Below are 25,652 nucleotides of genomic sequence, written 5' to 3'. Positions count from 1 at the left end.
AGTTTTGCTTTTGGAGGGAAAAGAGTCTTGCATTTTGATTTTCAAGCGAACTTAAGTTTATCCATTGAAAGGATATTTTCAGGACAGAACCAAATATGGAAAATGCTGAACTCACAAAATAATACAGGAAGGAGGAAGCTGCTTATACCCGAGGTGTATGGAGACTGTATGCCAATAGGTTTAAACCAGAACTTCTTGTCGCCAAATGAACATGTGTGCTTAATTACTCATCCAGCTCTAACGATCATAGAATTTACTGTTCAGGATATCCCAATAAAATAGAAAAGGCAAGTAAAAACATGATCCCCAAAAGAACAAACCTCCATTTTGCCACCTTTGGCTTAAGAAATGTCAAGCCAAGTCGCTGAACGAGTTTCACTCCCAACTTGCGAAGAAGTGTTTGGTTACTTTCAGAGAGCTTGCAGTTATCGAGGCATTCAAGCACAGTAGAAGCTGTAAGGAAACAATACACACTGTACAAAATTTCCTCTTGAATAAGTATTATCTTACACATATTTGCCAACTCATTTTAATAGTAATAAGGTGGTAAACTAAAAAAAATTGAACTCTACCCTATAAAACTTACACTCAGCTTTTAACTCCAAGCTATCAATAGTTTCTGTCTATATCTATGAAGAAAGAGAATTGTTTATGATATTTTGAGTATTGACATTTCTCCAGTATTTGTAATTGCATGAGAGGTACCTAAGAGTTATTTTATTTAAACCAGGATTGGACCTTAGTAAAATTCTAAGCATATTGTTAAAAAAAGGAATATTTAGTCATTAACTTCCCCACTACATTAGGCAGTCTACAGTTTCAGTGGAACGAACCCATATGACTTACAGCAGTCTGTGCCTTCCAGTCACTTGTTTCTGTAATCTGTAAAGGTTGAATAACTCAGAGGGTTTAAAATTTATTTGGCCAGTAGTTTGAGGGTGTTCTAATTATACAATATCTTTACAGTTTCTGTTACCTTACACATACTGTCATGCTTTTCTCAGAAGTAAGCTAAAGATACTCAGTCATTGCCCACCTGATAGAATTATGATCTTAAGGCCATAAATTATTACCAGAAACATTATGCCATTTATAAACTCATAGTAAATATGCTGTAGATACAAAATGAAAAGTAAAAGACAGTTTACTGCATAAAAGCTGTCTTTGAGTAAAACTGGAGAATTAAACAGGGTTTGACATAGGGAGGATATTGCTAATGGCCAAAGGACAAGGGAAAAGACTGATTATATTTACCACCTCAAGCAATGTTTGAGCATTTAGAAAAATGTCCCTAAGGCTACCATATTAACAGAAGAACCAGTAATCCTGCATAGTTCTTAAACACAGTGATCATTCTTCCAAAATACAGAGTAAACACAATGACTTTAAAAGTTGCTGTAAGGCTTGTTCTGTTTAACTCTACGCCAGACTCAAAGAATTATACTGGATCTTCAGTGTATTACAGTTCTCAAATATGAATTCTAGCACCCTCAACAATAAATGATTGCCAAATGTTAGTGTAACGTTATTGTCAGAATGTCAGGACTAGACATGGGCACAAACAGCATTACGAACAGAAAAAAACCCACGAATAGCCCAATGTGCTGTTCGTGAGCAAGCTGTTCATGAGGCTCCATCCTAAACGAACAGGTGGTCGCTAAAAGCCTTGTTGGTTGCCTTTGGCAGCTGTTCAGCAAGCCAGACAGTCTGGCGCCTGCTGCAATCAATTCCCTTGGCAACCGGAGGGAGGGACTGAACTCTGTCTGAACTCCTTCTGGCTTGCCTTCTGGCTTTAACCCTTCAAAGTACTTCCAGCAGAGAGTCCCAGTTTTGCCACTGTGAGGAGAAAATGAAAACAAAGGGGGAGACCCATGCATCATGCCTTTCCTGGGGTGCAATCTCTCTGAAACTTGGGGGGTCTTTGGAGGACAGTGAGGACTATGTCCCCTGCAAATTTGCTGGATATTGGACATTGGAAAGGTCAGTTTGTAACCCCTCAAAGTAGCTTCCACCAGAGAGTCCCATTTTTGCCACTGTGAACAGAAAATGACAACAAAGGGAAGGACCCATGGATCATGCCTCTCCCAGGCTGCAATCTCTCTGAAACTTGGGGGGTCTTTGGAGGACAGTGGGGACTAAAGGGGGAGAGACATGAATCATGCTTTTCCAGGGTGCAATCTCTCTGGAACTGGGGGGGGGGTCTTCAGAGGATAGTGGAGACTAAAGGGGGAGAGCCATAGATCATGCTTTCCTGGGCTGCAATTTCTCTGAAACTGGAGGGGGGGGGTCCTCAGAGGACAGTGAGGACTAAAGGGGGAGGGCCATGGATCATGCCTTTCCCGTGCTGCATCTCTTTGAAACTTGGGGGGTCTTCAGAGGACAGTGAGGACTATGTCCCCTGCAAATTTGGTGGGTGTTGGACATTGGAAAGGTCAGTTTGTAACCCCTCAAAGTAGCTGCCTTCCAACAGGCAGTTCCGTTTTTGCCACTGTGAACAGAAAATGACAGCAAAAGGGGGGGGACACACATGGATCATGCCTTTCCCGGGCTGCAATCTCTCTGAAACTAGGGGAGTCTTCGGAGGACAGTGGGCACTAAAGGGGGAGAGTCATGGATCATGCCTTTCCCAGGCTGCAATCTCTCTGGAACTGGAGGGGGGTCTTCAGAGGACAGTGGGGGCTAAAGGGGGAGAGCCATGGATCATGCCTTTCCCAGGTGCAATCTCTCTGAAACTTTGGGGGGGGGGGGTCATCAGAGGACAGTGAGGACTAAAGCGGGAGAGCCATGGATCATGCCTTTCCCGGGGTGCAAGCTCTCTGAAACTGGGGGGGGGGGGTTCAGAGGACAGTGGGGACTATATCCCCTGCAAATTTGGTGGGTATTGGACATTGGGAAGATTCTCCTGGGTGCGAGAGGGACGGGGAAAATCTCCCCACCTCTCTCACACTGGGCAGGTAGCCTGGCTGTGTGACTGCTCTCCCGGCCCTTTAAACTATCAGCTGGCAGTTGGCAAGGGGAATTCCCCCCCTGCCGCCTGCCAGCTGATAGTTTAAAGGGATCTTTAAAGGGTCAGGTAAGTGCGTTTGAGGGGAGGGGGGCTCAAACAGTTCAGGTTCATCCATGTTTGTTCTTCGTTGTTCGTGGATGGCACCGAATGATTAACAGGGTGTTCGGGGGGGGGGGGGTTCCATTCATGCACATGTCTAGTCAGGACTAGGAGCTGGGAGACCCAGGTTTAAATCCACATTCAGGTATATATACAGGTCAACACACCAAAAAAGCAATTTAGATATTATTACAATATGTTCAAATCTACTTTAAGAATAAGGGTGGGGAGAGGTAACATGTACATAAGAAAAGCTCTGCTCAATCAAACCAACAGTTCATCTAAGTCCTGTATCCTATTTCATATAGCAGCTAATCAGTTGCCCTGGAGGGACAACAAACAAGGAAGAGACCAAGGCCTTCCCCAATGTGCCTCTTAGCACTGAGTTTCATAGGTCTACTGCCTCTGAATATAGAGGTTTCCGTTACTCTCCATGGCTAGCAGCCATTGATGGGTCTATCCTCCATAAATCTGTCTTAAGTCACCTCCTTTTAACGTCATCTATGGATGTAGCCACCACTATCTCCACTGGTAGTGAATTTCACAATTTAATTACTCATTGGGTAAAGCAGTATTTTCTTTTATCCATCGTGAACCTCTTCTTCATTGGGAGCCCCCAATTTCTAGTACTATGGGAGAGGGAGAAAAATCCCTTCTATCCACCTGCTCCATTTCATCCATAATTTTGAATGTACAATTTTTTTTGAATAAGTAGATATACATATGCGATTGGACATTTTATAAAACTCGACTGAACACCTGGAGACACCAAGGAGTAGCATGCAGCATGGGGAGTTGGAGGACTGCACGGAATCTTGATCATCTTGGTTGCTGTGTTGGGTACCTCTTGTAGCTCTGCAATATCCTTGTGCATAGTACTGTACTGTACACAGTATTCCAAACGAAGATGCACCATGGCGCTATACAAAGCTACTACACAACATTGGCCTCTGGGAGGGATCAAAGTGAAACACTAAGTTCCATTGTTTTTAAATGGGAGAATTAAGCAGAAGCTTAACATTTTCCAAATCTAACTAATAGAACTTGAGAGTAGTTAACTTCGGCTGGATGCTGCCCATTGCATTTTGAATACCTATTTAAACTATTAAGTAGAGTCTTACCATATGGCAAGCAGTCTTCTCTTTTGCCGTGCTTAAAAAGCTGAGCCTGCAAGAGAATACAGGATTCAGAAGATAAAGATCAACAACAAATACTTCAGAATCATTCATGAATGGCAGCATTACCAATTAATGCACAGGTTGTAAAAAAATCCCCTTTTTTATTCCTACCAACTGTATTTCTGCGTAGACATCAAACATTATCCATAATGTTAAATTTCCTGAAGGCAAACTTCACACTGGAGAATAGTTAAAGATCTCCTCACCCAAGATGCCTCACTTGGAGATACCAGGGATTAAATCTGGGATCATCTGTGTGGACAGCATGTGCTCTAGCACTGAACTACATTTCCCCTTGATCCAGAGATGTGTATCAAAATGCTTTCTGAAAATACTGATGAGTGATGATGATGACGCTTTGTCAGCTACAGCTCCACCTGAACATTATCAACAGCTTCTAATCCATCCAATAAACAATGATGTTTTCAAATAAAATGGTTAAAAATGATTATTTTTCATTTAAGCTTTCATCCTTATTTCTTTTTGTTCGTTGCTGAATTTCAGAGACTGTAATGTGTTAATGCAGGCTGCTCAACTATTGGTAGAGTACTAAACAGGAGTTCTCAACCACAGTTTTTAGATAGTTTATTAACAAGGTTGCCAACAGTAATAAACTACCGTTTATTAACTGTGGTATCCTGTCAGAACTGAACACAGAATCCCCAGTTCATTCAGTGGCACCAATTTTCTCAGCCACCTGCATACAAATAGGGAAGCACAAGACTGCAGCTCCATGTGCATTTGGCAATCAATGGTGCTTATTAAGGATACTCCTTCCCTCCATTTTACTGTCTTTCCCCCCCAACAGATGCACATTCACAGCTATTGATGACCAAGCAGGAATGTGCTTTCTAGACCCTGGCCTCTCCCAAAGGGAAAAGACATTTATTTTGTTTCTGAGTTTCTAAAAAGAGATGCACTGAAGTATATGGCTAGAAAGGGAAAAGGGAGAACTGGAAGAGATCTTACTTTATTTTAAAATTACACAATTCTGAAAGTCAATGAAGCAGCTAGACAAAAAAAGTGAGGGAGACTAACAGTATTAACCTAAGCAGGATCATACTGGCTGCTCAGAGGGTTTATTTCCTCTTGGGCTCTTAGAAGGGGAGGTGAAACGGACAGAGCCTTCGGGAGGCAAAGAAGAAATTAACAAACCCTCTGAGCAGCCCTCTCCCTAGCTCTGTAGAGAGGGGAAATTAACAAAGCCTTCTGATCTCTTTTAAAACTCAGCTTGCCAGCTAACATTGCAACTCCCTTCGCATGCTCCTCCTCGTGTAATTCGTCTCTTGTAGCTTGGCTCTTAGTTGACTCACCACCACTCCAAGATAACTACTGAAAAATGAGAATGGGGTTCTGAAGGTACTTTCTTGGAACCTAGCGGGTTTGAAGAGTCACCAATTGGATTTAGAGGTTGCAGATACGATTAAGGGAATTCCAGGTGATCTTTCTGCAGGAAACTTGGGAGCAACATCCTTTCTACTTTTCTGGATATAAGATAATTACACATCCAGCTACTGTAGGGACAAGGGGGAGGATGCCCCCAAACTGGGCTGGCACGCTTAGTGACTACCACCCTTGATGCCAAGGATTCAGCAATTGAGTTACCTACCAACCTTAATTTACTGAGGTGTTTCAAAAGAAGAATTAGAGACCAAAAGGCCAACCATGCAGGGATTCCGTTATTCAACCTGATTATTCAGTTTGGTTGAGTAATGTTAAATGGATGGTTGGGTCTTGATCCCCTTGGAGAGTTGACTTTTATTTCTACAAAAGGATGAAGTATTGTAGATTAATGTATAGTCAATTTTGTTGCTCTTCCTTTAATAATTTACTTTAGTGTTGGTGAGTTTTTGGGAGGTGACCACTTGCCCCTAAAGGTTAATCTCTACCTACCTGGTAATACATGCAATCGATCATTTGGAATCACAATTTCACTCTCTTCCCACTCCCCACTGCAGCCTCTCAACCCATGTGGCTATTACATGTGGGTACCATAACCCAGGAAATAAACTCTTCAAAGGTTGGAAATGGCTGCAGGGGAGAGGGGAAAGTCAGGAAGATCTGCAACCATCATTGCCTTCCTCTGACGAATCAGGAAATCTAACCCTATGTAATCGACACCTAACACAGAAGTGGAAATGGGGGAGGGGTGTTTAATGCTGTATTTGTTCCAAGATCTCAGAAATTCATTAGTTGCTGCCCTTTTTCTGACTTAAAACCAAGACTATAATATGATTCTGATTTAGTAGCAACTTTGTCATAATCTTTCATGCTTGATTCTGAGGTTGTACCCTGAAAGCTAGATCTATAAACCTTTTCAAGATGAGATTCCGAGTTGTGATTCAGATCACATTATGAATCACAAGTTGGATTTGTGATCCAACATACTGATAACCAGCATACAGAATGAAAACCACTGTCCCAATGGCATGTGAATCAAAGTGGAGGAGTGGTGCTTAAGAGAATAGAGGAGGATACTTTGTCATAGGATGTAAATTCTCAAGAGACCAAGGAAAACCCTAAAAGGTGCATCTAAACATTCAGATGCATCTCCCTTGGGTTTTATTCCTTACTGCTCAAGGGAAAGATGCGATCTGAGCAACACAATACATTGTTATGATTTAAAAGTTATTTAGCAATCTTGCCCTGTTTTATCTAACAAACCTGTCATCAAGTGTAACTATCGTCTCATGACTGCAAGGCTATGAGAAACACTAGCCAGTGTCCACCCAAACTGCACATTTCTAGCTACGCCCAATGCTCTTGCACAACAAGCATTTACCCCCAAACAAAATAATAACCTAAGGCTTTGAACTGGTAGAGTTTAAACAATTTTTAACCCAATCCCATTGAGAACACAATCAATTGCATTGTATTATCAACTGGTATTGAAATGTACCCATTTATTTTTTAAAAATGTCTTTCTACAGTAACTTATTTGGAAATATTATCTCAGGTGCACATAATATGCAATATAGCAGCAAAAAGATTATTTTTCTTATATAACTGAACTCATCTTATGACATACCCAATATTCACACAACATTACTAAGGACATGCAAGCAATCACTCCACATAAATAAATATATATATAGCTATGTTTCTACAAGGGCACACACAAATGAGCCTTGCCTGGGCACAGCTATTCGAGGTACCTTTTCTACCCACAGCCCTACATAAATATTTATGTACTACAGTTTACATTTCTTAGGAAGAGAGCAAAATCTTCAGTTTTTAAGTCTAAATGATGATCTTTCTCACCGAAACCAATGAACTTGGGCTGGTGCATGCAAAAAGTTTCTTAAGCCAGAAGATAAATGACTATGGTTACTCAACAGACAATCCTACAAAATATTTATTCTATACCCATTCACTTAATCATCCAGTCAAACTCCAGAGCCAGTCTGAGTTTCTTTTCTACCTGGTGTTTTGTCACTCCAATAGGAAGGAAGCCTTCCAGATAAACATGGCCAGGAGTTAAAGTAAAAGGAACATAGCCCAGCCCTAGAAATATTTCAACATATGCAACAGCTATTTACAGGCGTAAGTAATTTCATCTGCAGTTTAAATGCAACAAAATACCTACGGCTATGCACCTGTTTTTTTAGGCTCTAATGGACTTCATTGCATGATCTTAAATGTAGCATTAATGAACACTACATTACAACCTACTCAGAACACTTTGAGGGTTAAGGTTTGGACTGTTTTATTACAACTAAAATATATGCTATGAACAGAAGAGCCTTGATTCTTTGCTGCTTGCAGAATATTCAAACCTAAATATACTTGCATCTGACAAACAGTCATATTTCCCTATGATTTCTGACAGCCATTTTCAGAATATCTACTGATCCTCAGGAAGGATGTTTATGTTAAACAGAATTTTATAATTTACAGACTGTTGCTACAGAGATTTGGCCTAGCACAAGGGGAAGAACTCAGTGAGAAGGAGCTAAACTGATAATTCACAAGGCAGAAGATGTCCTCAGCAAATACAAGAAATCTCCAGCTTAGGATGATTTTTTGGAAATGGAAAGACGTAAACAAATACACCATGGCTGGTTGTAAGTTGGTATCTAAAGCATCATCCAGGGAAGATAAGGACTGGTTCTACACGTTCCATCATTGTGCTCATTGGCCTTAAGGCTCTGTCAGATGGAAGGTCTAGGAAGCAGATTAGGCGCTTGGAGTTCCCAGTGCCTCTCTTTCATATCCCGTGCAAATGACTAAACCATCCTCAGGAAGAGAAATTAGATACTCTTAGTATTACAACCACACCCCTCCGTTGCCTTTAAGTAAAATCTGGATGTCAAGAAGAACATAAGAGAACATAACATGGTTCATCCAGAGCAGAGATGGTGGTAAACACCGGTTGGTCTGATTTTCCCCAAGGGAAAAAAAAATGGGCATGGCCTCTGGACCTCTACTGGGTGAGGAATTTGGCCCTCCAATCATTTTTGTTTAATAGCCTTGCTCTAGCTGGACTAGAAACTACAAAAGGCACCAACAGTGCTTTAATTAGTGGTTTAATTCTGCTTCGTGATCTATTTCATAGCGTTAAAACTGCTGACTGTAGTCCTAAATTGGTTATATCTAACCTTCATATCTTTTCTCATTACCATGAGCTAAATCACAGCTAAGAGTGAGGGGACAAACAAAGAAAAATGCCTCTTTTATATGATTGTTTTTATTAACAAAGTGGCCCTTAGCTTGGTAATCGCTGGGTCAAACATTTCTTGTTAAAGAAAGACAAAGTGCTGTTTTTAAAAAGTCAATGAGATCACAAGAATAGGTTTAGGAGCTGGCTAAGAAATTATTAGCCAAGCCACTCACACACTGCCTTTGCCCCCCACCTGTACAGTAGAAACAGTACAGTCCAAAGGCTGAAGACAAAGACTGCAAAAGCATTTAACGTTAAATTCTTGATTTGATTATTCTTAAAAGAATTATGAGCTATCACATCTTAGCTTCAGCACAAAATTATTTTAAATTCTTTAGGTAAATGATAACATTAAGGCAGCGGTGCGGCTACATATTCAGCATAATAGAGAACAGGAAAAAAATTGAATGGGTGCCCTCAGATGATCTGCTTGTTTCAGCTCATATCATTATGAATGCCAAACCACAGTGAATGGTCAAATATACATTCAACAATATTCTTCCACCTGAAATAAATTCAGCTGTTAAAAACGATGAATCATATCTTTCAAACAATGAATGCTAAAGAGATCTGAAAGGCAAGTCTCTCTTTAGCTTTTTTTTTCAGGGGCTTCAGAACATACTGCAATTACATTTTCAAGTACCCAGAACAGAACTCTCTTTACAATAGGTAATGAGACGAGATTTTTAAGACTGCCTTTCTCCTAAAGCAGCAAAAGGAATGCAAGCCCTAAAACTGAAGAAATTTCTTTTTAATTAGGACGCCAATAATACACTTGCTTTGTCTCCTCTTTAGAAGTCTGAAAGGTCCAGACTCCACAGCATATCACCCTGAAATTGGGAGAGGTATCTCTGTTATGCCTTGAGCATTCCTGTCACACCACGTTCCTTCCATATTAATGGGGACATGTAATGTGTGCCAAACTAACCAACCTGTTGAGAGGAATGTATCTACCCTCTCCTTTAAATAATTACACCACCTGCAAATTAAAGAAAACCATTGGCGTATCCTAGCAATAGAAGTGTCAGATCTGGTTTTGTTGCTTTAGAAATAACATGGTGCAAGGTACAAACAAAACTAGTTTCTTAGTAATCAGGGAAAAACCTGACACACCTCCTAATTGTCTGCATAACCCACTTAGACTTCGCCTTTGTAAGATTTAAGAATCAGCATTACCTCTGGGACATCTTCCTGAAGCTATACAAATCATCACTATTAAGAGTGGCATGACTGCTTGGCAGCAGCCGTATCTTGCTGCCAAGAAGATGAGAATTTGCAGTCAGCCTCTGGCTCTAATAAACTATGTGCAATGGGATAACCCAGCCTTCAGCAAAGACTGAACACAGTCAATTGCTCTTCAGCACCCCTCAGAGGTCAGATATGCAATTCACTGTAGCTAGGATAGACTACCCAAATCATAATGTAAATGTACTATAAATGATAAGCAGGTATCTCCTGGGGAATTATTCAGTAGAATCTTTTGTATCAAAAGAACTGAATAAATATTCCAATTAGGACAGAAAGTATATAACCCGCTCACTAGCAGCATGCAGCTCCTAAAGCATATAAGTTTATCTGGCTATTGTACAAATCCTGAATCTCTTACATTTCTTTTTTTTTTAAAGTTTCCTATCTTCATCATGGGTTTTAATTTCAACTTAGTTTCAGGTGAGTAGCTGTGTTGCTCTGTAGTAGAAGAGCAAGATTTGGGTCCAGTAGCACCTTAGAGACTAACTAGATTTCCAGGGTGTGAGCTTTCAAGAGTCAAAGCTCACACCCTGGAAATCTAGTTGGGTCTTTAAGGTGCTACAGGACCCGAATTTTAACATAGGATACATTATGTATGCTAAAGGTAAAGAATATGGGTGAGGGAGGAAATCTCACATACTTTTTTCCATTTGATGGAAAAAGTCTTGTGGCACCTTAACTATTTAACTTGTTGTAACGTACAGCTTCCCTGAGCCAGAACCACTTTACCAGATGCATGAAATGTTATTACAAAGAGAGGCCAAAAATCCAGTAATCCAAGACAAAGGGAAATAGAAACTTCAAATGGAAAAAACAGAGAGACTTATGGCCTATTGAAGATTAACACATATATCATGGCATCAGTTCAATGGTACCATGAGACTTGGAGTGATTCCGCACACGTTGGATAATGCACTTCCAATCCTCTTTATAGATCATTTGGAACGGATTTTTTTGTGTGCAGAACAAAAAATCCACCTCAAACGATAGATAAAGTGCATTGAAAGTGCATTATCCAACGTGTGCGGAATCAGCCTTGGTTGTTTTGGCTGCAACAGACTAACCTGTTCACCTTCTGAAATCATTTAAGTGATTTAATTTAAAGATTTTTTACATTCTGAGTTAATAATTTCACAGCACAGGACCAACAGAACATGTCTACAAGTATTAGTTTGGCATTAAAGCAAAGAAAATATAAATGTATATACAACCAGAGACTTAAATCAGTTCTCAGAGATCTTTGTGTCAATATGAATTAAACCCAAACTGAAAAGTTATCAAAAGGGTTAAATCCAAATAGCAATTGAACCTTCTGGGAGAAGGGAGAATTGTGGACTTCTCACCTCTCCCTCCCAAAGACAGGAGAACAGAAGGGAGAAGAGAAGGGAAGTTAGTTAAAGGTAAAGTAAGGGAGCAAAACTTTAAATCAGTGTGTCTCAAAACCTAAGTTTTTAAAAATAAATAAATAAACAGATGTTTCTCTTGACTATACACAAACACAGGAACATGGCAACATTTCGCACTACATTCGTGTTTCTGTACCTTTGAGCCTAAAGAACTGTATCAGAGCTCTCCCTTACTTGAGGCACAGTTCATCAGAGCTATTATCAAACAGTCCTTGAAGCTTAAAACAGATAAATGCCCTTTTCTTAGGCACAAATAAAAAGTGTTCTTAAGCTTTCCAGATTCGTTAGCTTGCTTGCTAGGGTGCTTTATTTTTAAAGTCATTAGTCACATTTGTATACGGTATCTCTTATAAAAGAAATTAAACACAATTTAATAAGTTTCTATGCCCCAGGCTACTTCAAGATGAGGACATCGCTGTCACGCAAGAACCAGGTGTGCTACGCCCTGCAGGGCTAACAAAAATGTACTGGTTATATTGGGGCAGGTTTAAAAGCAAAGCTTCAGAACAGGAGTTTATAATACAGAACTTTCAAGGAGATTATATGGTCATATATAAATGGCAGTTTCCCATCATCTGTCCATTAATGCTCTTTCAAATAAAAATCCATACAGATAGTTATTTTTTTTACCACAGGCTCAAACTTTTAAGGAAAGAGGTTCCACCTCAGAATTGTGTGTCTTGTCTAAGAATCACTCCAGGAAGGAGGGAGAAAGCATTCTAGTTCTTATACTATATTGTTCTGAATATCTGTACTACCTATCCATGTGCTAAGCTCTCAGAAGGTAAAGTTCGGTCTTATCCAGCCGTTTAATTTAAAGCAGACAGCTTCAACTAGCCGATACAAAGAACACACATGCAGCAACAAATGCTGTCTTTTAGTTACAATACAGACACGCCGTGTTTCAAGCCTGCAACTGAAAGGGATCAAGCTGTGCTACCTGTTAGCACACCTGTTGTGAAATGATGTGTTGCCATCAACAGGTGCAGAAAAACAAGCCTGTGAGAGGAACCAACTTGAGTAATGTATAGTGCATGTTTCAACAAGCATTATGACAACACTGAACACTCTGCACAAAGCAATGAATTCAACAGTAGCATACCAGTTTGCTCAAACCAATGCTGGAAGAAACTTTCTAAAACTTCAGCCTGTTCTACATGATTTCTCTCCCTTCCAAAGCTCAACTGGAAGTGGGGAGGAGTTAAGATTCATATTCTCTTTCAAACAAGTAGGTGATCAGAGGGTATTTAAATAGGCTCTGAGAAATAAGTTGCCCTGAGTCCATTTGTGGAGAAAGGACGGCAAAAAATGCCCTAAATAAATAAAACAAAAACATTCTTTAAATGTTGGCCATTAGATTTCCAGCTACTTTAAATGTTGGCCATTAGATTTCCAGCTACTACTGTTCAAATAAAAGCACTAGGATTGTTTGGCCATCACATTTTTATAAGGTATAAAATATTTTATATTTTATACTCTCAACTTAAAACATGCTTCCACTTTGGCAAACTGTCACATTGTTTACCCTGCTTCTTCATCTTCTTTGGTATATGGTAAAAACAGTCTCCTTGAAACTTTTGCAATAAGAGTTGTATTCTCAAATGTGAGTATAATGCTGTGAATATTTCTTCCCTACGCCCCCATACATTTTACAAGACTTCAAACATAAAAAAACTCCACGAGCAACGAGCCAGAAGTCTGCTGTTCAAATTTCACCTAAGGTGAAATTTGAACAGCAGACTTCTGGCTCATTGCTCATGGGAAAAACTTCTCTCCTCTAAGGGAGAAGTTTTTCCCAGACCCAACACTTGGGATCTCTTTTTTGCAGGAGATGCCAAAGACTGAACTCAGACTGGCAGAACGGTCTTAGGCTGGCCACCGGCTTGGATCCAGTGCAAAGATGATGCAAGGACTAAAGATCTTGCTGACTTCCAGCAATCCTATCTGACAGTGAGGAGTAATAGCCGTATGAATCAGGAGGCTGCTCCCTTCTTCCTTTTCCTGCAACCCTGGGAATAAACTTTCCCAAGAATGGAAAGGATGCTGGAGGAGAGTAAAATCATGAAGATCGGCAACTATCAACACCTTCCGCTGATGGATCACCAGATCCAACCCACTGTGTTTCAGCATCAGTCCCCAAATCTCTAATATAAGGGAAACAGTGACCTCTCTTGCAGGATTGCTGTAAGGATTACTGTTATAATGCAGAAGAAATCTTAAAAGAAAAAAGCATTACTGCTAGTGGAATGCCTAAAATTTCAGGAGCGCATGGATCCAGAAAGAGCTCTAGACAATCGCTTCTTCAGGCTTTACAAATTCTCACTCCTTTACATCATATCTGTTTCTTATTATCTTAGCAATTATCTCAGCAACAGAGATTTCAGACCAAAATGCAATTGGCAAGTGTTCAGCACTAAAAGTAGGCAGTGCCTGTCTTCTCTAGTATTTCCAGATGTACCAACATCAAATACTACCCCTATTGCAGCCGGGAAGAGCCAGCCCCTGAAAAATAAGGGAAAGGAAACTGTCATGACCCCCTCTGACTCAGACCTGGAGGGCTCAGGAGAAAAACCTGAAGACCAGCAAGGTCAGAACAGGTTTGGTAATGCAGAGGCACCAGCTAACCCCATGCCAGCAGTGCCCGAGACCACTCTGCCAGATCCCACAAGCGAGGGACTGACCGACCAGGCTTCAAAATCACCAGAGACTACCCTGCCAGAACCTACAGGCGAGTCCTTGCTGCCTGACTCAGAGATTACACTGTGCCCCCACCAGGCAGGACATGAACCAGGGCCCACAGCTGCTCCAGATCACCTCCCATGCCGCAGGACTGGCGGTGGCAAAAGGCCCAGGCAGAGGTGGTACAAAGGAGGTAAAAGACAAGGCTGGCAGAATGCCACTTCCCTGCAGACTCAGAACAGAGCTCCGAGTGAGATACTTCCTTGCAGGATCATGGGCAGAACAAAGCACAGCCTACTGAGCCAACAAATGCAGCTGAGCCAGATCACCCCTCAGCCTATTTAGGGTGAGGCTTGGCAGAGCTGCGCCGCTGGATCAACCAGTCCACTAAGCACAAGCTGCTCCTGCCTCAGAGGCCAAGCTGCTCCAGCGTCAGCACCAGATGTTCCTGCCTCAGAAGCCAGGAGGACAGGTGACTGACTGACTCCTGAGGAGTCCCACCAACCAGGCACAAGACGGAAGCACTGAAGGCAAGGAGCAGGTCCACAGGGAGTAACCATACGCAAAAAAAAAAAAAAACACCTGATAAGCAAAACACTTCTCACAAGAGTAGATAAACTAATGCAAATTACCCAAATTATGCAAATTCCATCTGGGCAAATCAATCAGATTGAACACATTGCACACAACTGCCACTTCACATTTGCAATATATAGTTAGTTCATTTCCTTTTGGAAAACATTCACTGACTTAGTACCATTTGTCTTCCACTTGTAATTTCACTTTATATACTGAAAAAGAAGAGCACCATGGAGGACACTAGATAATTAGTATTAGCACCATGAAGCTAAGCAGTTTATCAACAGCTGGGAGAACCAACTAAGAGGACAGCGAAACCAGTGACGTTGTTAAACCCTTGTACCATTCCTGCAAGGGTTAGAAAATAAATATTCAGATAGGAAAACTTCCAGTTCCAAGGATTTTACATCTCCTCCTAGTTTCGATTCAACTTGTAAATTTTTCACCTGTTTCGCACACTAATAACAGGTGAAATAAAACCACATTCAAAGGAATTATGACAAACACTTAAGTAATATGCATCCTACAGGTTTCATCATGCACCAGCAGTAATGCTCAGTCTTTGACAAGCAGAAGGGAAAACTTTTAAGCTTTAACCAGAAATGTAATACAGTTCTCTTTTCTCTTGCTTTAAACAAGGATAAAGAAAAGCACATGTATGAAATTTTTCTACAACTAATAATAAAAAGCCTGTGAAATTTCACTGGGGAGTACACTCTATTGTAGGAAAAAATAGGACTCAGACAAGCTTGGTGTTGTTCAAAAGCTTTTCAGTTAAGCCTTCCAAAGCTATGATCAAGCTCGAATATCATAGATTTGTATAGATAATGGAAAACACAGGCAGGTCCTTTCAAAGCAAGCAACAGCTGCAAATAGATTTTATCTAAAAAGAGAGTATACTGTGCTTCATTAGAATATTTAAGGTCACTTATAAAAAGTGAAGTGCATGAAATAAATGGGATTTCTCAGTAATCCTGTCAGGATGTTTGCTACAGTTACCAGTCTCAGATCACTGACAACAGAACTGGTGATAAAAAGTGTCTAAGTACAAACAGTACTCTAAAAGATCTTATTTTCAGGAGCAAGGTATGTGAGTGCTTCACCTGCACAGGGCAAGTCACACAATTCATAATGGTAAGGACATCAGAGGCAAGTCTTTTCAGCCAACAACCTCCCACTTGAAGAGTGGATCTATAAGTCAGACGCAGTGATGGATCAGCTATCAATATCAAAATCTAAGGTAGCTCCTTCGTATAAACTAATCAAATTTGACCATTCAAGATCTCCCTACCTAGCCAGTATTTCTTATTACAACCTCAGAGTGTCTTTCACTGCTCTGCGCTTCCAGATGATGCAGACAGCTCTTTTGGCAGGGCGTTATTCTCACACCCCTATGGAACATCACACCTGCATTTGTGGATTACCTACAGTGGAGAACCTTTCCCCCTACCTACTTTATTGTCCATTATATAGTGTACCCAGAGCTAAATTTTTGGTTAGAATCCTATCAGTGACAAACACATTCTCTGAAATTGAGAAGATTGTGTTTTTGTTATCTGACACTAATAATCATGTGTCCTATAGGGTCTCTCAGTTTGCACTCGCAGCCAAAAAGATAAGATCTAAGGTGGCACTGAATGAGGCTGCTTCGTGATCCCTGGGATAGTTTGGCATACTGTACTGTTTTAATTAATTTTAGTAACCTATATAAACTGTGATAAGGGACTTAACTGTTTATTAGTCAATGTTTGGTGAATTGTGACGGCCTATGGCTACAGACAATAAACTCTTTTAACTTTGACTTCAGTGATGAAAGAGTTGATACAGAGCTTCGGTATTATTCAGTATTTTTAATAGTTCCACAGACCAGATAACATTGGCAGATGAACTTTCTCTCCCATCATAGGGTTGTAAAGCTAAGAAAAAATGCATCTGTTGAAATCCTCCATTCTCTGCGACTATTTATAGTTTTGGAATTTTGTTCCAAATTACATCTGGCAGCCATATACAGTTCAGACAACTATACTTATTCATGTCTCTAAAAGAAAATGGAATACAAAAATAACTAAGTGCCCGCTACCTAGTTTCTGCCAGCAAGGGCATTTGAAACAAACAAAAAACATGGATTATCTTTGAAAGTAATAGTGTTGTTTACCAAGGCTTGAAGCATGCCATCCATTATAATCGTCCCCTCAATAGTCTGAAAGGAGGATTTAGATAATGTTGAAAGGGTCCAGTCCAGGAAATCTGCCATTCTTTTTTGTTTGACATCAGGGCGGGTAATAAACCTGTCATAGAAAAAACACAGCAAGTTATCTATTCAGGGCAATTCAGTTGGTAACTCATTTTTCCTGTTACTCAAACTGGTTTCTGTTCCTAAAGGCAATTGTCCAATGGATACTTTCCAGCATATTTTGTTTGGGAACATTCCAGCTGTCAGCTCTTTAACGCTACCTTTTCTAAAGCAGGTCACAACCTAGAAATGTACACTGTCACAGTTTACACCAAAAGTGTCTGAAAATGCAGGGAGGGGGGGCATCTAACAGGCAAAGATGCAGATGCCCAGGCCCCACCACTATTAGGTTGCCACCACCAGCCCCATAATAATGCTCCCTTTGGCAGCAGTGCTGCCACCTCTTCTAGCCGCTTGTTCCTTTCACCACACTTTCATAGGGGGTAACACTGAGTCACCAGGAGAAACAGACCGTAAGCACTGCCAGCAGATGCACACACACATACTGAGATACAGGGGGAAGATGAGCTAGAAAAGCCTGTGCCCATCTCCTCAGTACTTTTGCCAGGCCGCTCTGCTGGCATCTACTTTATGCTGAAATGAAAACCCAAAACCTCAAGCCAAGGCACAAAACAGCAGGTGGCGCTACCAAGGCCGTGAGTGCAGCTGATGGGAATGAGGCTGTGCTTCAAATGACAAGATCTGCACCTGGTTCTGCCAGTTGGCCAGGACAGAGGAATCCTGCTTTGGGGAACAGATGGCCCTGTTGGGTTGGGGCAGGGATGCACCGAGTTCTGATTTGGAGACCACGTGTAGTCTTGCAACATGTGCTGCGGCCCACAGTCCCTACCGCCAGTTCCAGCCGCTAAGCAATTCTTTCTGACTCTGTCCACAACTGGCTACAGTTCTGAGTGGGACCAACTCCACGGTTTCATGACAACCAGGTGCTGATAAAATGGAACCACAAGAGATGTGAAGGAAGTTTCAGACAAGCAGCTGAGAGGTGCAGATGCAAGAAATGGCAAGCCCTCTGGCTCCAATTCTCATGAGATCATGGCAGCTCTAATGAAATACACGTGGCTTGTGGCATTTTTTAAAAAAGAAGAAGCCTGTGAAGTAGTCACCAAGGACACACTCTGCCTCATGCTATGAAGCAGTGGATGGGAGAAGAGATGAAGGTGGCAACTGTGTGAGAGGAAAAAAGGACAATTAAGGCCCCAATGTCTGGAGAGTGCTGGTCTGTCTTACTTTCTGACCCTGATTCTGGCTGTGAAGTACCCAGTCCTAATGATTACGTTATTACACAGAGATGACAATATAGTCAGGTTTGAGAATTGCCAAATCTCCAGCATCCCAAACCCTGAGACTCACAGGGTGGGGTTTCATGATATATACTTCAACAATGCAACCCACTTAGTTCCAGATTCTGGCCCATCTTACTTTTGAAGTTGTATCCCCTTGGGTTGGAGAATACTCACATCTGAAGTAAACTGGTGGCTGGGAGGCTAGCAAAAAAAAAAAACCCCACCACTGCATAGAGAGACTATAGGGTTAAAGATACCCCCACCCCCCAAACAATGATCATAGGCCTGCTTTAAAGAACAGAAACAGAGGAAGGCAACATATCCTCCACCCAGAAAGACTCAGGAGACACACAAATCTCTTTCATCAAAAGACAGAAAAGACACCTTTTTCCCAACCATAACTGTAATATATAGATCTTAAATCACTTGGAGCAGTGTGGTGTACCGATTAGAATGCTGGACTTTTAAGTGAGGAAGCCCAGGTTCATATTCCTATGTAGCTGTTAGGCTGACGAGCCAGTCTACAAGCTCTTTTTCACTTTCTGATCATGTTTGATCTTGTTCTCCCAGATACAAGGCTCATGGTCTTGTAAAATTTAAATTACCACATTACAGATCTCAGCACTAGCAGCTATATACTGCTCCAGAATTACTTTAGAACTGGGTTTACGCAATATAAAAAACAGCAAAAAGCTGACATTCAGAAGGCGTTGGATGAGTTTTGTACCTTATTTGGTGTCATAATTGTTAAATTTACCATAATTTTTAAGAGAATAAAACAGAAGGGCAGAGATTTTTTTTTTAAATTACCTGTCTGAGCCATGTTTCTCATTGCTTGAACTTAAGCAAAGTGGCCCACTAGTTTATTCTTCACTCAGGGCCCACAAGTACCTTTATGCAACTGGGAGGCGGGGGGGGGGGGTTAAAATCAAGTGTATTCTTTGAAAATATCTTAAAATGTATTTATCGTCCTTCCACAGAACATTATTTACAGACTAAAAATAACATTCTATATCTCTTGATCTCTTTATTTTCTTAAAAGAGGAGTCCTCAGCCTGTTTGAGCCTGCAAGCACCTTTACAATTTTGAGATGGGGTGGTAAGTGCTGCCGCTGTGTGGCTTGCCATAGGATATGGAGCTAAACCCCAAATAGCTGCTGAAGGCAGAAATCAAACGCAATACCTCCATCCTTGCAAAAGAACTACATAGCAACCATACTGAACTAATGAAGCCACCTTGTTCAGAATCCAGACATTGGCTGGTCAAGGATTTTCTCTACTTTGGTTGAAAGCATGGTCCAGCCAATGTGAGGACAGTAAGCCTGGAGATGGACTGGTTAGGCTTCTACTCCTGAATGCTGATCTCCCCTCATGCAAAAGTCCAGCTCCCTGGACTCCAAGGCTAGAAAAAGAAGCAACAGCTGGTCAAGCCTGAAGGGGGAATGGAACTACACATTAGCCAAGGAAAGCCCAACTGCTTACCAGTCCTCCTGATCCTCCAGTGGTTATGCCTACTATTGAGCTGTGGATAACCATTTCATTTGAAATGGCTGCCAATAACAAGCCATGCCTTACAACTGCCCCACCAACTTTCTGAAAGCTGCCATAGGAAGCAGTGGTAGGAGCCACGGCACCCACAGGCACCACCTTAAGGAACTCTGTCTTAAAAGATGGTAGCAAATCAGAAGGGAAAGGAAAATGCTGTGATCATTACTCAGAAATTGCTGAGAAAATATGCGCTAGAAAGGGAAATGGCAGCATGTGTAACACACATCTACCACTGCTCTTTGCCTACAACGAAAGGCTTAGTTTAGTTTGGAGAAGAGGAGGTTGAGGGGGGACATGATTGCTCTCTTTAAATATTTGAAAGGCTGTCATTTGGAGGAGGGCAAGGAGCTGTTCCAGTTGGCAGGAGTGGTTAGGACGCGAAGCAATGGGCTTAAATTACATGCACAAAGGTACCGGCTGGATATTAGGAAAAACTTTTTCACGGTCAGAGTAGTTCAAAAGTGGAATCAGCTGCCTCGGGAGGTGGTGAGCTCCCCCTCACTGACAGTTTTCAAGAAGAGGCTGGATGGATATTTGTCAGGGATGCTTTAGGCTGATCCTGCACTAAGCAGGGGGTTGGACTAGATGGTCTGTATGGCCCCTTCCAACTCTATGATTCTATGATTCTTTCATACATCTATTAACTGAACACACAAGAATGGTTCCTTCAAGTAACCAAAGAAGGGAGAGGTAATCCTACACTCTAGAGCTAAAAGCAGTGTTGGAGAGAGGGGGGGAAATTATATCTTTATGTCCCATCAAAATGTTATCAGCCTTTTTTTTTTTTTAAGGAAAGTTCAAAGTCCAGTATAGTTGGCTTACTAGCCACAACGCTGGACTATTTGTGGCCCTCATGGTTCAAAACAAATGCTGGTGAATTTATGTAACAAACTTCCAACCATTTCCACTAGATGTCACTAGAAAGCAACATTTTCCTCATTCCAATACACTGCTGTCAATTACGTCATACACTCTCTATGAAGTTTGAAGACGCTCTTGTTATAAGAAACATTCCTAGTTTCAACATTTCTTCACCTTAAGACTCATTTGAAGACAATTCTCTACTTCTAACCAATTTTATCACCATAAAACCAGCACAATGAAACAATGTGGTATATTGGACCAGGACTGGAGCTACCTGGGTTCAAATCTCCACTCAAGTACACATGGGTGACCTTAAGCTACATCACACAGTTGTTGTGAGGACAAAAATGGGAAAGGGAAGGAAAGATCCATTTATGCTACTCTGAACTCCCTGGAAGAGGGTCAGAATAAAATGTGAGAGGGACAAAGCATATGTGATATGAATAAAATCACAACACATGCTTATCTATACAAAGCCGTATTAAAAAACAATGAAAATAAAATATAAATCAAATCAATGCACTCCTTAGGAAATGTTCACCGTCCAATGTCAGTGCAAGGCACCCGGTTGTGACATCACCATAACGGATGCTTATATTTTACATATGTGATACTGCATCCATTTGGAAGTCTGAGCTGTTAAAAATAAATGAGTATTATTTAGTGCCCAACTTTGTTGTCCTTTTCTTTTATTCTAACTAGGGCAATGAAAATTCTCAATGGACACCTAGAGTCAGAGAGGAGATTGATGGAACCAAATAAATTGAAGCTGAATCCATAGAAGGATGAAGTACTGCTTGATGAAAGATTTACTAGATGACAGAGATGGTATTCAACTGATGCCAAATGGGGCCTCTCTCTTACAGATCAGGTTCTGAGTGGGAAGGTGCTCTTACATCCTGCATTGTTTATAGGTACAGAAGAGGCATTCACAGTTCATAGCATTTTCTACCAACTGTGGTTGGTGTTCTTGCTGTGGCCCTTCCTCTGAAAGGATACTTAAGCTACAGGGATACATGCTTTATATACATGAGCACAAGAGAGAGAGAGAGAGAGAGAGAGAGAGAGGGAGAGGGGGAGAGAGAGAGAGAGAGAGAGAGATTGATATATATATATATATATATATATATATTGATATTAATATATATATAGATATATATATATTGATATATATATATCAATATCTGAGAAGTCTTTGGAAACTGCAACTGGTGCAGAATGTAAAGATCGGGTTGTTAACAAGAGCTCAATGAAATTAGCATATGTTTCAAGGGCTCAACCATTTTCATGGCTCCCATTTTGCATCTGGGCACAGTCAAGAGTGCTGCTGTTGACTTAAAGCATCCTAAAATGCCCTGGGATCTGGGTGTCTGAAGGGATCCTGCTCCCATACAAACCTATCCACTAGTGCAGATCATCATCAGAGAGATTGTTTTCCAGGTAGTCCCATCTTCAAAAGTTAATTGGAGATTACAGCTGGTACAAAATGCAGCGGCACGTGCCAAATAAGGCGAATATAACACCGTTCTTACGCGAGCTGCACTGGTTGCCAGTGGAGTACCGGACCAGATTCAAGATTCTGGTATTGACCTATAAGGCCCTGTGCGGACTGGGACCAGAGTATCTACGGAATCATCTCTCCCCATATATTCCCCAGAGGACACTCCGATCAGGGGACAAACAGCTATTGGTGGTCTCTGGCCCCAAGGAGGCCCGTCTAGCCTCAACTAGAGCCAGGGCGTTTTTGGTCCTGGCTCCCACTTGGTGTAACGCTCTGTCTGCTGAAATCAGGGCCCAGCAGGACCCACTATCCTTTTGCCGGGCCTGCAAGACAGAGTTGTTCCGCCAGGCATATGGCTGAGGCTGGGCCTCCGCTGGCCTGAAAAAAGGGGTGTATAAAATCTTAACCCTCCCTGTAAAGGCTGTCCACCATCCTGTTTTAAATGTGTATTAATACACTGTTTTAATATCGATGAATTTTTTATTGTATTTTAATATGTTGTTATCCGCCCTGAGCCCGCTCGCGGGGAGGGTAGAATAGAAATTTAAATAAAATAAATAAATATCTACAGAGACCGTGTACTGTCTTTTGTTGCATTGCTCCTACAAAACCCCTTCCCCAAAGAAGTTCACAGTACCACCTGCCACCTTTTAGGTGCAAGGCAAACTATGCCTTGTTCAGCCATACCTTTAGGGGTGAATTTTGCATATGGGTTTTTTTCTCCCCACTACCCTTACTGATGCTGTTTGAAGATTTTAACTGGTACTGCAAAAAATGGATTTACGAGCCATTTTGTATGCCAAGTCCTAGCATAAAGGCAGCATAGAAATGTTTAAACAGTCAGTGTATATGGCAGAAATGTTTAATATAGCAACTATCACTCTCACCTAAACAAAGAATAATCAACTGCCATGACATAGTGAAGTCTCTATTCAGGTGTCTGATCCATATACAAGCCTGAAATTGTTACACATAGTATTTCAGAAACTAGCAAAAAGACAGTAAGCAGCATAAGGGACTTACTTTGATATCAAGACCGCAGCTGCATCTCGAGCCTTGTCACTGACAACTAGATAAGACTAAAAACAAAACTGAATTAGAAGACCTTGCCAGATTAATACTGAAGAAGCTCTTTCGTGCACATACAATGTTTGTAAGTGCATTCAAAGCAACAGATAATATGCAAGGCAACAGAGTGGTAAAGTTTATGGTCCCTAACGCATTAGTGAAGCATCTGAGACCTCATCTCTACAATACGACCCTCCCATTTGAATAAAAAGCCTTTTTGAATAAGTCGGTTTTGCATCGTTTGTGGAAAGCCAGGAGAGTGGGGTCTCTCCTGACCTCCTCAGGCAGGCTGTTCCACAGGGTGGGGGCCACCACAGAGAAAGCCCATGCATCTAGAATGCACTTGAGATACAAGGATATAAGCTTTCAAGAGTCAAAGCTTTGACTCTCAAAAGCTTATACCCTTGAAAAATCTTGTTGGACTCAAATCTTACTGTTCTACCGCAGACCAACACGGCTTCCTACCTGAAACAATGGTATCCTGTCTCTCACTGCTACCAACATGCTTCTGAGCCCTGAACTTCAAGGCATACAATTCTCCCAGTGACAGAGAAAGAGTAAAGCATTAGATTTTGTTTTCCCATTCCCACACGATCAGTAGCTAACAAAGTGGAGCAGGGGTGATGACGCTCAGATGATATCACAGGGAAAAGCAATGGACAGTGTTGGAAATCCAATTCTACACTACATTTAAGACTTTAGAATGAAGGGTGGTTGAGCCTAACTATAAAAGAGTGTATAATGTTTTCCAAAAGAGATAGCTATACTTTTTTCATTTATAAAGTATCTTCTAAAAACTTGTCTTTAGCTTGTGGCTGAGCAATTATTGTACCCATCTTACAGAGAAAGCAATCAGATTAAAAATACTGATTTGCCAAAAGGCACACAAGGTAATAGTTACAGTGGAACTTTAACCTAAACCTTCAAGGCCCTGTTCCCACACAGTGTCATCCATAAGTCTGCCAAAGTCAGGGTGTAACCCTGCTTAGGATGACGCTGTATATCAACTGGCCCACAGAGACCTTTGGCAAAACACAGTATGCATTGTACTTCTATAAGCACAAGAACACTGCTACAGAACAGATCAAGTAGTACTCACTTTTGCCGCTGTGAGAATGCGATCCATTATTGGCACTCGAGTACAACCTTCTAGGGAGGAGAGATTTCCATCGAGCCGTGTCAGATCAAAAGGGATCAAGCATGTTACAGACAACCACAACAGAAGCATGTAGCGCGTCTCCCAGGTCTAAAAGGGAATAGAAGAACATTTTTTCTCTTTATGCCAAAATGTAACAAGCTATAAAATACATAGTCCATGTTTATTCTTTTATTTAAAAACGTATACCCCGCCTTTCCATATAGTTCAAGAAAGCTTACAAAATGATTAAATAATTTCCAAATTAAAAACTAAGATAAAATCTTTCTCTCTCCCCCTTAAAATATGCCTGTCCTTCACATCCTCGCAAAAGCCCTGAAAAATAAGCATGGCTTGCAGAACCTTCTGAATTATTACCAGGGCTCCTATCCAGCCAAATCTAGCTTTCTCAAATCAAATCAGAGAATCCCTGATCTGATCAGGGAACTCGGATCCAGACCCCCGGAGAAATCTGGGTAAATCCAGGAAATGTGGCTTCAGCTTCTGGCTGGCTCCTTCCTGGGCTTCTCCTGCTTTTTTTCCAAAAGGGGAGGGGGAGGAGGGGGAGGGGCGGGAGAGGCCAGTCCATGCAGGAGCTCTCCTTCTTTGCCTGGGTTCTATGACTGTCACTGGTTCAGTTGGACTAAGTTGCAATAGTGTCCCTTGCTTCAGTTTGGTTTGGGTAGAATTCTCTGTTTTGACAGGATCCCCTGGTTGGATGTTGGTCCCCTTAACTCACTTTGGTTCCACCCATTCCCTTGCTTCAGTTTGTTTCTGTTGGGCTTCCTCTTGCATTTCGGAGGAGGCCTTTGGCCACTGGCAGCCTTGCCCCTGTGTGTTTCTGCCTGAGAGCCTATTTGGAAATGTTTTCTCCATAGGAAACAATGGAGAGAACCTGGGGGCACCTTCTTCAGAGACCCATAGAACTGGAGGTCCAAGCTTCCTGAAACTTGGGGGTCTTTAGAGGATAGTCAGGAGTAGTCCCCTGCAAATTTGGTGGAGTTTGCTTTAAAAATGCCCCCTCAGCCCTCCAGAGTTTTCCCCATAGATAATAATGGCTGAAAAATCTGGGATTCTCTTATCTGTCTTGGATACAGATCAGATACTCTTTTCCAGATTTCCCTAGATTTTTGGGGGATCCCTG

The 25,652-nt window shown here is 41.4% G+C and overlaps 1 protein-coding gene across 1 annotated transcript in view; it reads right to left on the bottom strand.

The window, feature by feature from the left end:
* TBCD (tubulin folding cofactor D) overlaps positions 1-25,652 on the bottom strand; it is a 202,975-nt gene that overhangs the window by 169,261 nt on the left and 8,062 nt on the right. Inside the window, exons 6-10 of the mRNA XM_054978807.1 lie at positions 24,473-24,619; positions 23,329-23,384; positions 17,012-17,144; positions 4,228-4,273; positions 321-453 (exon numbers count right to left, since the gene is read on the bottom strand). Of these exons, the coding sequence (XP_054834782.1) occupies positions 321-453; positions 4,228-4,273; positions 17,012-17,144; positions 23,329-23,384; positions 24,473-24,619 (515 nt within the window). The remainder of the gene's footprint in view (positions 1-320; positions 454-4,227; positions 4,274-17,011; positions 17,145-23,328; positions 23,385-24,472; positions 24,620-25,652) is intronic.

Source organism: Eublepharis macularius, chromosome 4 (genome assembly GCF_028583425.1).
Source record: "Eublepharis macularius isolate TG4126 chromosome 4, MPM_Emac_v1.0, whole genome shotgun sequence".
Lineage (NCBI taxonomy): Eukaryota > Metazoa > Chordata > Lepidosauria > Squamata > Eublepharidae > Eublepharis > Eublepharis macularius.
The sequence above is the reverse complement of the archived record's forward strand: the minus strand, read 5'-3'. Positions and strand labels throughout refer to the sequence as shown.